At 42.7% G+C, this 12824-nt stretch overlaps 2 protein-coding genes across 12 annotated transcripts in view; one reads left to right on the forward strand and one right to left on the reverse strand.

Annotated features, from left to right (window-relative positions):
- Window positions 1-226: 226 nt before the first annotated feature.
- Window positions 227-7884, reverse strand: LOC110122725 (E3 ubiquitin-protein ligase TRIM71-like). Its single transcript, XM_070476839.1, has 3 exons — window positions 7227-7884; window positions 1947-2067; window positions 227-602 (listed from the first exon to the last, which is right to left on the reverse strand). Exon 1 carries the CDS (start codon window positions 7881-7883, stop codon window positions 7539-7541), a length of 345 nt encoding a protein of 114 aa, XP_070332940.1. The 5' UTR covers window position 7884; the 3' UTR covers window positions 227-602; window positions 1947-2067; window positions 7227-7538.
- Window positions 7792-12824, forward strand: part of FBXW11 (F-box and WD repeat domain containing 11) — a 124061-nt gene continuing 119028 nt past the window's right edge. For 7 of the 11 annotated variants that reach the window (XM_020870269.2, XM_020870275.2, XM_020870278.2 and 4 more), the window contains exon 1: window positions 7801-7884. In XM_020870269.2, coding sequence (XP_020725928.2) covers window positions 7840-7884 — 45 coding nt within the window. In that variant the 5' untranslated portion in view covers window positions 7801-7839. Of the gene's footprint in view, window positions 7885-12824 lie in introns of all 11 variants that reach the window. The other 4 variants (XM_070476838.1, XM_020870283.2, XM_020870277.2 and 1 more) reach the window with 2 other exon arrangements.

The raw sequence follows: 12824 nt of genomic DNA on the forward strand, positions 1-12824 counted from the left end.
GAGTGATCTGAGCAAGTATGCGGCTGTGAGGGAAATGTGAAGAGCCAGAACATGAGGTGGGGAAAGTAGAAAGAAATGATTTTGAAAAGGTGTATTGTAGTTAGACTCTTAACAGCCTTCAGTGGTAGGGTGGGTAGCCTGCATGCAGCTACTCGGGAGTTAGAAGTGGGACAAAAGGATTGACTGTCTGATGGTTATTTCAATAAGTATGTCTTTGGCTATTAAATTTTTTAAAACATTTATTTTTATTTATTTGGCTGCACACAGTCTTAGTTGTGAAATCTAGTTCTCTAACCAGGGACTGAACCCCAGCATTGGGAGCAAGGAGTCTTAGTCGCTGGACCACCAGGGGAGTCCCCCATTATTATTGAGGAGGGATATTATCCAAATCCGATTCTTTCACATTTAGGTCAAGGACTTCTTGGCAGATGTCTAGTCTTGTTCAAGATTGAAGGCTTCAGATTCTGGCATTCAGAGTAGCAAAGCCCTTTCTTCAGTCACCACAGTGATATACAGCAGTAATCTTTAACCCTTTCTGCTTATGTCACCACCCACTTCAAATCTTCAAACATTATGCAGTTACTCATTTCTTAAACTGGTATCTAAAATTTTCAGCATAAATAGATGAAAAGAATTTTCAGTGTGTTGATACTGAAAAATTGTTTCATTACTCTTCTCAATGAAATTTAAGTAACAATTTTATACCATCATCCTTCAAAAATACACATGAATAAGCTCTTTTCCAATAGGAGGAAATTTAATATTCTTTTTTTCTCTCCCTGAACTCATATTTCCATTCCATCTTCCACAGATAATTTTACCCTAATTTTATCCCAAACATATTCTAATGCTTGAAAGTCTCTTATTGATCACCCTATCATACTTGTCTTCTATATGCTGTAATTTGTATTTTCTGTGGCCACAGGGTCAACCTATTAGTAGAAAAAAACCTTTCTGGGTTAAATTAACATGATAATTTAATTATTATTAAATGCAATTGATTAAACAATAAGTACATTTGAAGTTAAATGATTAAAGATAAACACAGAAGTTTATTAGAATTATATCTTTTAAATCAACAAATAATTTAAAAAGTAGTTTGCATATCCAAGTATGAATATTACTTGTTGTTAGAATGAGACAGGGTTCAGTGTCAAATATAAATATATTTTTAGATTTTATTTTTATAGATGTTAGTACTAAGAAGACTTGTTCATAGAAGAATGAACATTTCTCACAGAAATAGCATGCCACTTTAAAGATTATTTCTAAGTTGTCATGTCAAATACTACATAGTGGTCTGTTAGCAAAATTATCTTAAATTATCATTAAAACTCAATTCAATCCTCCAATTTTTTTGAGAGCAAAGTATTGGAAACCACCTGACTAGTAAAATAATTTTTTTGTATATTCACTGGAGAAATTCCTTTTCTCCATTTCTGGGAAATGTACTAAAAAATCTTAACCAAGATTTATGAAATGAATATTAATTTTACTGGTATAGCACAGATCCTCTACCAAAATTCCTTTGTGTTCATCAAATTCAGCTTCCTTCGCAGCTTCTTAGGGCCACATGATTAGGTACTGACTAATGAACAGTGAGCAGGAATAATGTGTTTCTGAATAAGCTGGTGAGCTTTTCCTCTATCCCAGAAATACCAGAGACCATGGATTCTAGATGGTGTACAGTAATATAAGATGGAAGGCCAGCTGACTCCATTAGACCTTGTATGAACAAGGCATATATATAATGCCACTATGTTTCCAGAGTGTGGAAACTGAGCACCATGTCAGCTTGACTAAGCTAAACTGCATTTCTCCAAATTCTGTTCCTCTATGGTTCTGATCAGGCTGAGCCACCAGATGCCAGGATTTGGAAGATGGAAGTGAAACTGCAGTCATTCTGTAGCCCACATACATTGTCACTGATCTGCTTGCTCACTCACCTCCTTCATGTGAGGAACAGCTGGGTCTGCCATCACTCCACCTTCCTCGAGAGACTCCTTCAGCTTCTCCAGTTCCTGGGCAGGTGTGTGTGTTCAGTTACCTGACAAAGGGCTCCAGGCTCTGCAAGACATATATACCATCAAGGTCAGGGCAGTGAGAATTGACAGGTTTTGTCTGACTTTTATGCCTGCTCTCCCCCACCTTATATCTGTCTTCTTGTCTTGACTGCCTGCCTTGTGGACTTGAAAATCCAGCATCAACACAAAAACTACAACCTTACAGAGATTGCTGAACTAAACTGGACAATTATGTGAGGTCAACTTGTAAAAAAAGCCCCTTAGTAACCATCTTACTGGTTCTGTTTCCCTGACTGAATTCTGAATGATGCACAGATACTTTGCCATGGTGGCATAGTGTATTCCACTCTAATACAACCTTTTTTCCCCCTTTCACATGGAGGTCTTATGTAACTCAATAAGTTAAAAAAAAAATTGGTAGGGAAGATACAAATGTTAATTTCAATACATTTGCCAGTAAATTAATTGATGAAATGTTTTTCCTTATGTGCTTTAAATGTATCTTCCTAAAAATTACAGAACTAAAGATTTACCTCATCTATTAGTAACATCTATTAGTGGTGCTATCAAATCATTCAGCCAAGTTAGAAAAAGTATGGCTTTATCTTTCCAGTTCAAATAAATGTACTTAATATGGGATCACACAGAGTTCAACATGACTGAAACGACTTAGCAGCAGCAGCAAGGATATCATGACAACCATCTTTTTTTCTAGATTCTATGCTTAAATGGATAAGGCAGAGAACCTTGTCATATTGATAAAATAAGGGGCTCCTACCTTCAATACTTCCCAACATACTCTTTCCTTTAGTTTCACAAGATTCTTCTTCAAGAGAATTTTGTTCTTCACATAGTTGGGAATGAGTTAGGTCAAAATTTCACTGTACTATCCTTCTTTACAACATATTTGAATTCAGAAAAGTCAGCACAGGTCAAAACACACCATTTAAAAATACCACTCTTTACCTTCAAGAGTATACATAAGAAAAGGAAAGACACAAAGCCCTACTAAGGATTTATGGTGCCTTGATTACAAGAGAACTCACCAAGTTCAGTATTTGAACTAGCTCTTTTTTGAGGGGGTAACTCCCAGCTTTCTGTTGCTGCCTATCAAATTATCTAAAAATTTAGCAGCTTAAAATAATAAACATTTATTATCTCATACAGCCTCTGCAGGGCAGAAGTTGAAGAATGGCTTAGGTGGGTGGGTCTTGGCTCAGGGTCTCTCACGAGGTCAAGTTTTGAATAGGACTAGTCATCTAAAGGACCAACTGGGGTGGGAAGAGATGGCTTCCAAGACGGCTTACTCACAGGTCTGGAAAGGTGGCTGTTGGCAGGTGGCCTCAGTTCCTTACCACACAGGTATTACAGAAGGCTGCTTAAGTGTCATCATGACACGACAGCTTGCTTCCTCCAGAGTAACCAAGACAGAGGGAACAAGGGAAGACCCACAACTCTCATGACCCAGTCTTGGAAATCACATACCCTCACATCTGCCATACTCTCTTTTGGGAAAATTTAATATAAAACATTATTAACTAGTAACAGGGTGTTGGAGTAAAGACAACTCCAAAGAATACAGAAGTAGCAGTTACAGGGAGAAGCCACTACCTTTGAGACTGAGGCAGAGTACTCAAGGGAAGAGACTCGGAAGAATCCTCCCACCCCCACTGCTAGGATGAGATTCAAACCTTACTAGAGAGAGGATAGTTATGGCCCACTGGATGGTGAAGTTTGCTGAGGTGCTACAGGTTTGGGCTGGCAAGTAGGAAACTGCCTGCTAAGGTGCCACTGAACTCACTGGGAAGCACTCTCTGATGTTCCAACCACACGTGTGCATGTGTGGGTTCTGCAAGCCATTTGCTGCTGTGCCACAAAGGCAAGAAGGAAGAGACTATTCTGGAACAGGGAACAGAAGACCCTTCATTTGGCTGCCTCCCTCTAGGGCTCTCTATTGACAAAGTTAAGCACTGTCAGCTGGCAATATTTACAAGGTCCCACTTAGTATTTCAAATCATGGAAAGGAAGGGTGGATTTGGAACTGAGAGGCTATAAATTGCTAATAGGCACTTACAGGCTCTGCTACAGAAAAATGTATGTATTTGATTATGAAATGCTGTCCGAGACCTCTTGGGAGTATCACATTATATATACAGTATGTACATCACACTGCCTTTGTACAATATGAACAATTCTGAATTTTGAAGCATATCTGGACCTCAAGGTTTTGGTTGAGGGATCATGGACCTGTATCAGTTTGTTTTTGTCATGTCATATAAACCCCATGGTCTTCTGCCATTGTCTATGACAAATCTAATTGCCAGTTGCCATCAAGCCTGAAGCAATAAAAAAAATATGTAAGTACCTAAGTAGTTGTTTGAGGAGAGGAAAGAGCACAGTGATAAGTCTTGGCTCAGCTTGCCTCTTATACAGCTTGGGAATGATTTCTATCATATGCACAACTTTTTCACCTCACTGAGCTCCTAGAATTTGACCCAATAATATTAGTACTTTTTTCCTCTTAAGGTGGGATATGGTTTTAATAAAAGGGTAGAAACCTTGAGTTATCTCCATTATAGTTCCAGTGCCCAAGGTTGCGAACTCAAATATCTATACCGGTTAAGTGTACAAGTTAAAAAAGATGCAGATATAAGGCAACAGGGAACAGTGCTAACAGTGGCAATCTATAGAGTTCGTGCTTTACATAAAGAAGGGAATTGCTATTCACGTGCATGTGTGCTAAGTTGCTTCAGTCATGCCTGACTCTCTGCAACCCTATGGTCTGTAGCCTGCCAAGCTCCTCTGTCCATACGATTTCCCAGGCAAGAATACTGGAGTGGGTTGCCATTTCCTTCTCCAGGGGATCTTCCTGACCCAGGGATGGAAACTGCATCTTGTAGATCTCCTTCAGAGAAGGCAATGGCACCCTACTCCAGTACTCTTGCCTGGAAAGTCCCATGGACGGAGGAGCCTGGTGGGCTGCAGTCCATGGGGTCTTGAAGAGTCGGACACGACTGAGCGACTTCATTTTCACTTTCATGCACTGGAGAAGGAAATGGCACCTCACTCCAGTGTTTTTGCCTGGTGAATCCCAGGGATGGCGGAGCAGGTGGGCTGCCGTCTATGGGGTCGCACAGAGTCGGACACGACTGAAGCGACTTAGCAGCAGCAGTAGCAGCAGATCTCCTGCATTGGCAAGGAGGCTCTTTACCACTAGAGCCGCCTAGGAAGCCCCAATTCTATTTAACCCCTGCATACTGCTGCCATGCACATCTAATACAACCAGATAAATCTAATTTTTCAAGACAATTTAGAAATTCAGATTTGAAAATGTGTTAACTGTCAACTTTGAAACAATAAAAAAGACAGTGCAGGACAAACATACGTAAAGGGGGTTCATATTTAGCTTGTGATTCCGACCCTAGCCCCATGTGGTAGTACCTGTGGCAAGTGCCGACACTTTAAAGGTCTTGATTGGCTGTTACATTAGTGGCCCCCAGTGAACCGTGCCTCTGAACTCACAACCATGTATAGGCCCTTTCCACACTGATTCTGGGCTTGACCATCTGGCTGGTCTTAGCCAATGGAATGTGGGCAACCAAATCTTGGTAAGCATTTGCTCACTGGTGCTTGTCCTCTTGGAAGCCAGTCACCATACAGAAGCCTGAATGGTAAGAAGCTGGTAAAGAGAGGCCCTGGAGGATAAGAAACTGTTTTGATGAGCTCTCGGCTGATAGCATTCCCATGAGTAACCTCAGCTTAAACTATGTGGGCCCAACTGAGTCCAGTTAACCCACACAATGTAAATAATAAGAAAGCACTGTTATTTTAAGCTACTATGTCTTGGAGGTGGTTTATAAGATGCAATATGTAACTGAAACAGAGGTCATTTATTTTAACCCCTTTATTCTACTAATGAACGTCTCAAGGCTCAGAGAGGCAAAGAGTATGGTGAAAATCAGACACCAAGTTAGCAGCAATAACTTTCTAATTCTGTGCTCTTTCGGTTCCTTTGGTGGAAAGCAGCAGATAAGGACTATGAAACTCAAAATCTACCTGCACAAAACTTTACACTGTGTCCTGCCTGCATATAAATTACTCTAATAACTTGATCCTTGGAAATGGAACAATTTCTAGGTCATCTAGTTCCTTCACATTACAGGTGCAGAGAATGCAAAACACTTGAGAAAGGCCGACATCTGGAAGCTGGCCTGACACAATCGGACCGGTAGTAATGCTATTAAATGATAAACCTGGCTGTCTTAGCTAGGCTTTGTGTTCCTCTGTTAAATATAATCTCGCAGAACAATTAACGTTAGACAAAGCCATTCTGTGACCATGAGAGATCAATACAAAAGCAATACCACTCCTTAATTACATTTGAATAGAGATAAAAGATATACATTGTCCAAACCATAAAAAGTGACCAAACATCCCCCAACCTGGCTAATGAGGGACTCTTGCTTCTATACCAATTAGAGCTTTAGTCTCATTCTAGCCTTTCTTCTTTCTAGGTAAGGTTTATCGAGATACCTAATCAGGGAATTACCCCACTTCCTGAAAGCATCTTATCCAGAATGAAGCCCTACTTCCTTAAATCCTCTTCCAAATCACCCGACAACTCCTGAGATGGCTCTACCGTTCTTCATGGGGCCTGTCCTCCCTTCCTGCACCCAGTAGTAAACTCAACTTGTTCAGCTATCGGTGTGCTCTTGCTCCCCTTTGGTTAGAGGGTACTGACAGACTTGACAAAGTTCACACAGAGATGAAGGCAGAATTCACTGGAAGGAGTCTCCAGCTGTATTTCTTCTTAGCACCTGTCACTCTAGCGATTAACGCCTGTCTTCCCCTCATTAGAATAAAGCTCCTTGAGCAGAGAGGCCTTGTCTGTAAGGTTCAGAGTTGAATTTTCAGTGCCTACCCTGGTACCCAGCAGAGGCTGGAAGTTTAAAAACATATTTTCTGAAAAATGAATTAAAGGGGCTCAATATACACAGATCCCGTTTCATTTCTCAGTTCCTCCCCGTAGGTGGGGCATACAGACCATAAACCTTCTCTTCCCCTACTAACTTTCCTAACACTCACTGCTAGGACGCCTATACTCTCAGAGCCTACCCCTCTGCCTGAGATTCTCCCGCTCGTTGGCCCCTCTCCCACGCCTGAGCCCCAAGACCACCTCCTCCTGTCGCACGTCGAACCCACCTGTCGCCCACACTTCACCCTATCGCAAACGCTAGCGGACCAGCCGCGCCGCTACTTCAGCGTCGACTGGGCGCTGCAGACATCGAACGCGCATGTGCGGAAATCGGTCGCGCACTCAGTATCTCCGACAAGTGAAGAGTTGCCTCGGAGTTTCGGTGCCGGTCTGGGTAGCCTCGGGCTGCCAGGAAGTCAGGAGAAGCTAGCCGGAAGGAGAACCCGAGAGCAGGGCTTTCTGGGACATGTAGTTGGGGCGCTGCCGAGGCCCTACTTTGAGAGAGCCCTTAGTTCTTTAGGTCTGCAAGTCTCGCATACTCAGAGCAGTGCTGCTTTTCGCACCGAATTCCGCTTCGAGCAGCCAGCAGAGTGGCCTGCTTTCGGACTCTCGTTCCCACAACGCTCTGCGGGGCCCCGCGGCGCCTGCCGGGAGCTGTAGTCCTCGCTCTGCGTACTGCGTTCGCCGAGGGGGAGGGCGGAGCTGCCGGCGGCCCGGGCGGGCTGGCAGCGAGAGTGGGTGCGAGAGCCGCCTCCGCCTCTGCCGCCTCCGCCGTCGCCTCCTCCGCCCGGGCCGTTCGCTGCTGCGCGGGGAGAGCGAGGCGGGGCCGCCGGGGCCGCCATGGAGCCCGACTCGGTGATTGAGGACAAGACCATCGAGCTCATGGTGAGTGCGGCCCGCTGGACCGTCCGTTCTTCCGTCCGACCGGCCCCGGGCGGGCCTGCCCACCTCAACGTCCGGCGCGAGGCCACCCCTGGCCCTTCCCTGCTGCCTCGGCCCGGACCTGGACCCCCCGCCTTGCCTGGCCTCTGGCCCGGTGCGGTTCCTCCGGATCCCTCGAACTCGCAGGCCGGACCTGGCCCGGCCCCCTCCATGCCCCTCGGTTTTCCTCCCACCCTCCCTCCAATCTCTGGGCCCGTCCCTCGAACGACCCTCGCTCGCTCAGGCTGTGGTCTTAGCTCACACTCACTCTAGCATCCCGTTCCCCCTTTGGAAGGTATTTTTTTTTCTTCCCTGTTTCTCCGGTCCAGGCCTGCATAGCTCTTGCCAGCCCCACTGAGGCCGAGTGAGATGGTGATGGGAGAGGGTACAGCGTAGATCGACAGGGCCGTGGCCTCAGCATCCCGGAAGGGGTCTCAGCACCCTCTTCATGACCTGGGGCTGTATTGGTGCCGGCATCGGCCCTATGGGGGTGGAGGTGGAGAGCTCTCGGTTGGAGGCTGTGACCGAAAAGGGGCCTCTTTCCCGGCCCCCTGTGGTGTCCGGCTTCTCGGACAAAGGGTTTCCTACTCGGCCGAGAGGGATGTTTGCAGAGCAAGGCCCTAGGTACTCTGGATTCCATCTCCCTGGAAAGAGAGACTATAACTTCACGTTTTCCTGAGCTGCTTTGAGAAATTGGGGAGGAGGGGGGAGGGGCTGTCCTCATCACTGCCGCCAGTTCTTTCTTCTAGAAAAAAAAGGAAAGGGGGAGCCTACGGCCCAGGGGAAGCGATCACTCTTCTGTTTAGAAGCCTTTGGTAGCCAGGCCAGACTCCCTGAACCCACCCAACACCCCAGCCCCTTTCCGCCTTAGGACGTGGATCCAGAATGGGTTTTTAAAAACAGGACCACGAGAGAGTGGCTAGTAGAAACGAAAAATTTGCTACTTGGTGGATGATTTGGTTCAAAAAGTAAAATATGGCAGCTGTTACTGCCAGTTTGAACATTAGGGAAATCAAACTGGGCTCTGGAGAGTTGGGAGGGGGAAGTCTTTGCCTCAGCAAATGAACATGCCCAGGTTTTCTTCCTGTGGAAACCTTGACAGTTTCTTTGTATCTCTCCAAACAGTAACCTCTTCTACCCTAGGGTTGAGAAGAAAGATGAAAGAATCTAGTTAACATAGCAAAATGTTTTCCTAGCCAGGTTTTCTCCAGTGTGAAAATGTTTATTGAGTCAGTGATTCCACTGGGTAGGGTCGGTGACATCAGAGCTACTTCCCCCATTTAATGCTATAAATAATAAATGGTGACACTGAAAGTCTGTTGGATAGCTGCATGGTTTCTGTGGATGATGGTGTCTGGGGAGTTGAGATGCATGTTTTAAAAATGGAAGTACAGTAGCGTAAACACAGAGGCAGCTTAATATTTGCTGTCCTTTGCATAATTCACTGCACTTCTCCAGCAGTCTTGGAAATTAGAGGGCAAAAAAAAAAAGCTCTTGTAGTTTCTGATTTGTGTGTGTGTGTGTGTGTGTGCAAGCACACGTGTGGTTGCCTTCTAAGGGATACTGATATGAGTTTTTATTTGATTTTCACTTATTGGTAACTTTTCAGTACAACTTATCAAACTTTTGTAACCAAGCTTTTGATACTCTGCAAATTTTGTAGGGGTTATTTTCGTAAAATATCCTAATGGAATTACACATATAGTACATATTTTTACATATGTACAATACCTGTACTTACAACAGGAGGAGTACGGCATAGCAAAAAATTGTAACTTGGTATCTCTTTGAAATTGGCTGTTAAATTCTCCTTCCATTTCCATTAATTTAAAAAATAAGTAGGGACTTCCCTGGTGATCCAGTGGATAGGACTCACTGCGGAGGGCCCTAGTTCTATCCCTGGTCAGGGAACTAAGAATCCACAAGCTGCACGGCACAGCCTAAAATAAAATAACTAGAATGTTTTTTTCAAAAGAATTAAAGTACAGTGTAATCCATTTAATGTCTTTGAATGGATATGGAAAAAAAAGTCTCTTCCTAAATATAACTGGCTTCCTGTGCGTTTTAATTTTACATGATTGTACTTGTCTGATCTGAAAAGATATTTCAGACTTTTCAGGGACATTATTAAGTGGGATTCTTAGAAAATTTAACAGAGAAGATTTAATAAGCTAATCATCTGGATCAGTTTTAAAAGTGGCTTTTCATATACAAATTGTGATATTCCCTCAAAGGGCTACCAGTTAAGATTCTTACGCAACTGTTTCATAAACATATATATTTATTTTAGTGTTATAGATAGCACAGATACTTAACAACTGATTTACTAAATCCAGGATCAGGTGTAGGAATGATAATGCCTTAAAATCTAATTGCACGTGGCTTTCTGTATTCACTGCATTTTAATTATAGTTTCCAGAACTAGATTAAAAACACTTTTTACATTAGTTTCAAAATAACATGATGAAAGGAGGGGTTAAACTGATGGTATTTTGAAAGCCTAAAGCATGAAATATTTTTAGATTTTTATGAGTCAGCTTCAGTACTCAAATATTTGTGATTGTGCTGCCTGTACCAGTTTGGTACTTAATGGTTAACAGGATAACTTTCAATTGATATTCAAGAGTGTACTCTTATCAAAGAAAGGAAACAGGGTTTCACCAATTTCTTAATCTTCACCCCTCTGCTTTCTTTGATTTTGATTTCTCCTTCCTTTTTTTCTTGCACTTTTTCAGTTTCCTAGGAAATAAAACTGGTGGTAGAATAATTAAATATTCAAAATATAACCCCCGTTGTTACTCCTACCCCTGCCTGGGACCAGGTTCACAAAAAGTGCTTCTCCAGCTGACCTACATCATAGGATTCAGTCTTTAATATACACTGTAAACTCTTGATGGAGACAACTGAATTTATAATTCCTGGTGGTGAATAATTTAACCATCAGATGACTTTTGTGGTCTTACATTGGCCCAGTATGTACCTAGTTTGTGGGACTGCTTCTTAACTTCTGACTTTGGTTTTCAGTTCAGTTTGCTCAGTCGTGTCCGACTCTGCGACCCCATGGACTGCAGCACGCCAGGCTTCTCTCTCCGTCACCAACTTTGGTTTTAATTAGCCTTAATATTACTGAGGTAGAAAAGGAGTAAACCATTTGGAAATGCACAGAAGTTCACTGGGCTTTGTCTAATGTGGTGGACTTCACTGGGAAGAATGAAAGCTGCATTATGTATCACATGATATTTATTGCTCGAATTAGAAGTATGAGTTGTGCTCAGGCCCTTATTACTAGAAAGCATCCCCAGACCTGCTAATTGGAAGAATGGGTCGTTAGGCCTGCCTGTTAGAAAACAGCAAAAGTTAATGTTAAAGGTTGGGGAAAGATAATCCTGCTTCCTCTCTGGGTGTGAGAGAACCCCTTTCCCCCTTTACTCAAGTAATGGGCAGTTTATCCTCTGTTGTGAGCTGCTGAATGGTTCGATTCTTGGCTAAGTGACCTTAAGTGAATCATTTCTCTTCTGGTTACCTCTGAATGGCTCTATTACTCGTTGAATGTAGTAATATAGGTAAAATACATTGGATCTCATTAAGAACATATAATATCAAATCTATTTTTAGAGCTGTTGAAGTACAGACAAGCCACAAGACCAAAGAGATGAACGAAACTAAATGACATTATTGGAAGTTATTTTCTTTTTTTCTTTTTACATCTCTCCCCCTGCGCCCCCTTCTTGTCTTTGGCTTTCTAAGTGGAATAAGTGGGATTGTTTGGTGACTCCTTTAAAAAATCGGGTCTTTGTCACCATCACTTATCCTCATCTGCCTTTAGCCATGTGCTGCTTTACCAAATGCAGGTTAAATAGACAAAGGCTTAAGTAGGGTCCAAATGAAATAAATCACACGCTATTTATAGACCTCACTGACTGGCCTCAAGAGGCTTATGACTCAAATATTATCAATTTTTATTCCTGATTTTGGAGTAGGTTAGATGTTCTTTCAGATTTGATAAGGATAAACCTGATCCTGCTCACACATCTTGGCACTGACTCCTAAAAACTGAGAGAGCTCTATAGCACAGGAGAATTGCTAGCTCATTTCATAGCTTTACAGAACAGCACGTGTATTCCTCTGAGTAGTACTGTTTGGTCCTATGAATTTTAGAAACAGACTTTCCTGTGCTGTGAGGTGCCTGGGATCTTGGGTTCCACCTGGTGATATTTACAGTTTAAGGGAAAGAAAGCATTTGAAGTCCTCACAATTCAGATTCCTGCCTCCTTTCCAGCTTTTTCTTCTCACATTCCTCACTTATTCTATATTCCAGCCAAAGTGTGGAGGATCATTGTTTTTCAGATTTCCTTTGTCAGCACTGATAGAAACTGACCTAAGCCCATGTATCTCAAGCTACTGATATTAATGGGAAGGACCTAATAGCTCTCCAGCCAAATTGATTTAGGTGAGATCTCAGCAATCCTCTCTTCCACCCATGTTGATAACATCCTCTCCTCTCAGAACACAATTTAGATACCTCTTCTTGATGTCAATTTATGTTATGGTGGCAGATATAATTTTGTTTTTCTATCGATAGCAATGCCTACATGCTAATCGTTGTTAAATGAATGAGTTCTGGCACTTTGTATTTATCTTGTGGCACTTAACATATTCTGGGCTTGTATTATTGTTTCCTGTTTGTGTCCCCTATTAAATGATAAACTCCTCAACAGTGCCTTCTTGTAGTAGGTGTTCAGTAAATGTTGAGTTGAGCTTTCCTGTTGGTTGCTTACATGTATTATTGCTGTCTGCCTGTATTTTAGCCATCCTCTTTTCTGGAAATGGTCACCTATATCACTAATTCTCATAATAACTTGTTCCTAATGCATATGGGACTTACCAAACCTTCCTGTGTATCT

The sequence above is a fragment of the Odocoileus virginianus genome, chromosome 14 (assembly GCF_023699985.2).
Source record: "Odocoileus virginianus isolate 20LAN1187 ecotype Illinois chromosome 14, Ovbor_1.2, whole genome shotgun sequence".
Classification (NCBI taxonomy): domain Eukaryota; kingdom Metazoa; phylum Chordata; class Mammalia; order Artiodactyla; family Cervidae; genus Odocoileus; species Odocoileus virginianus.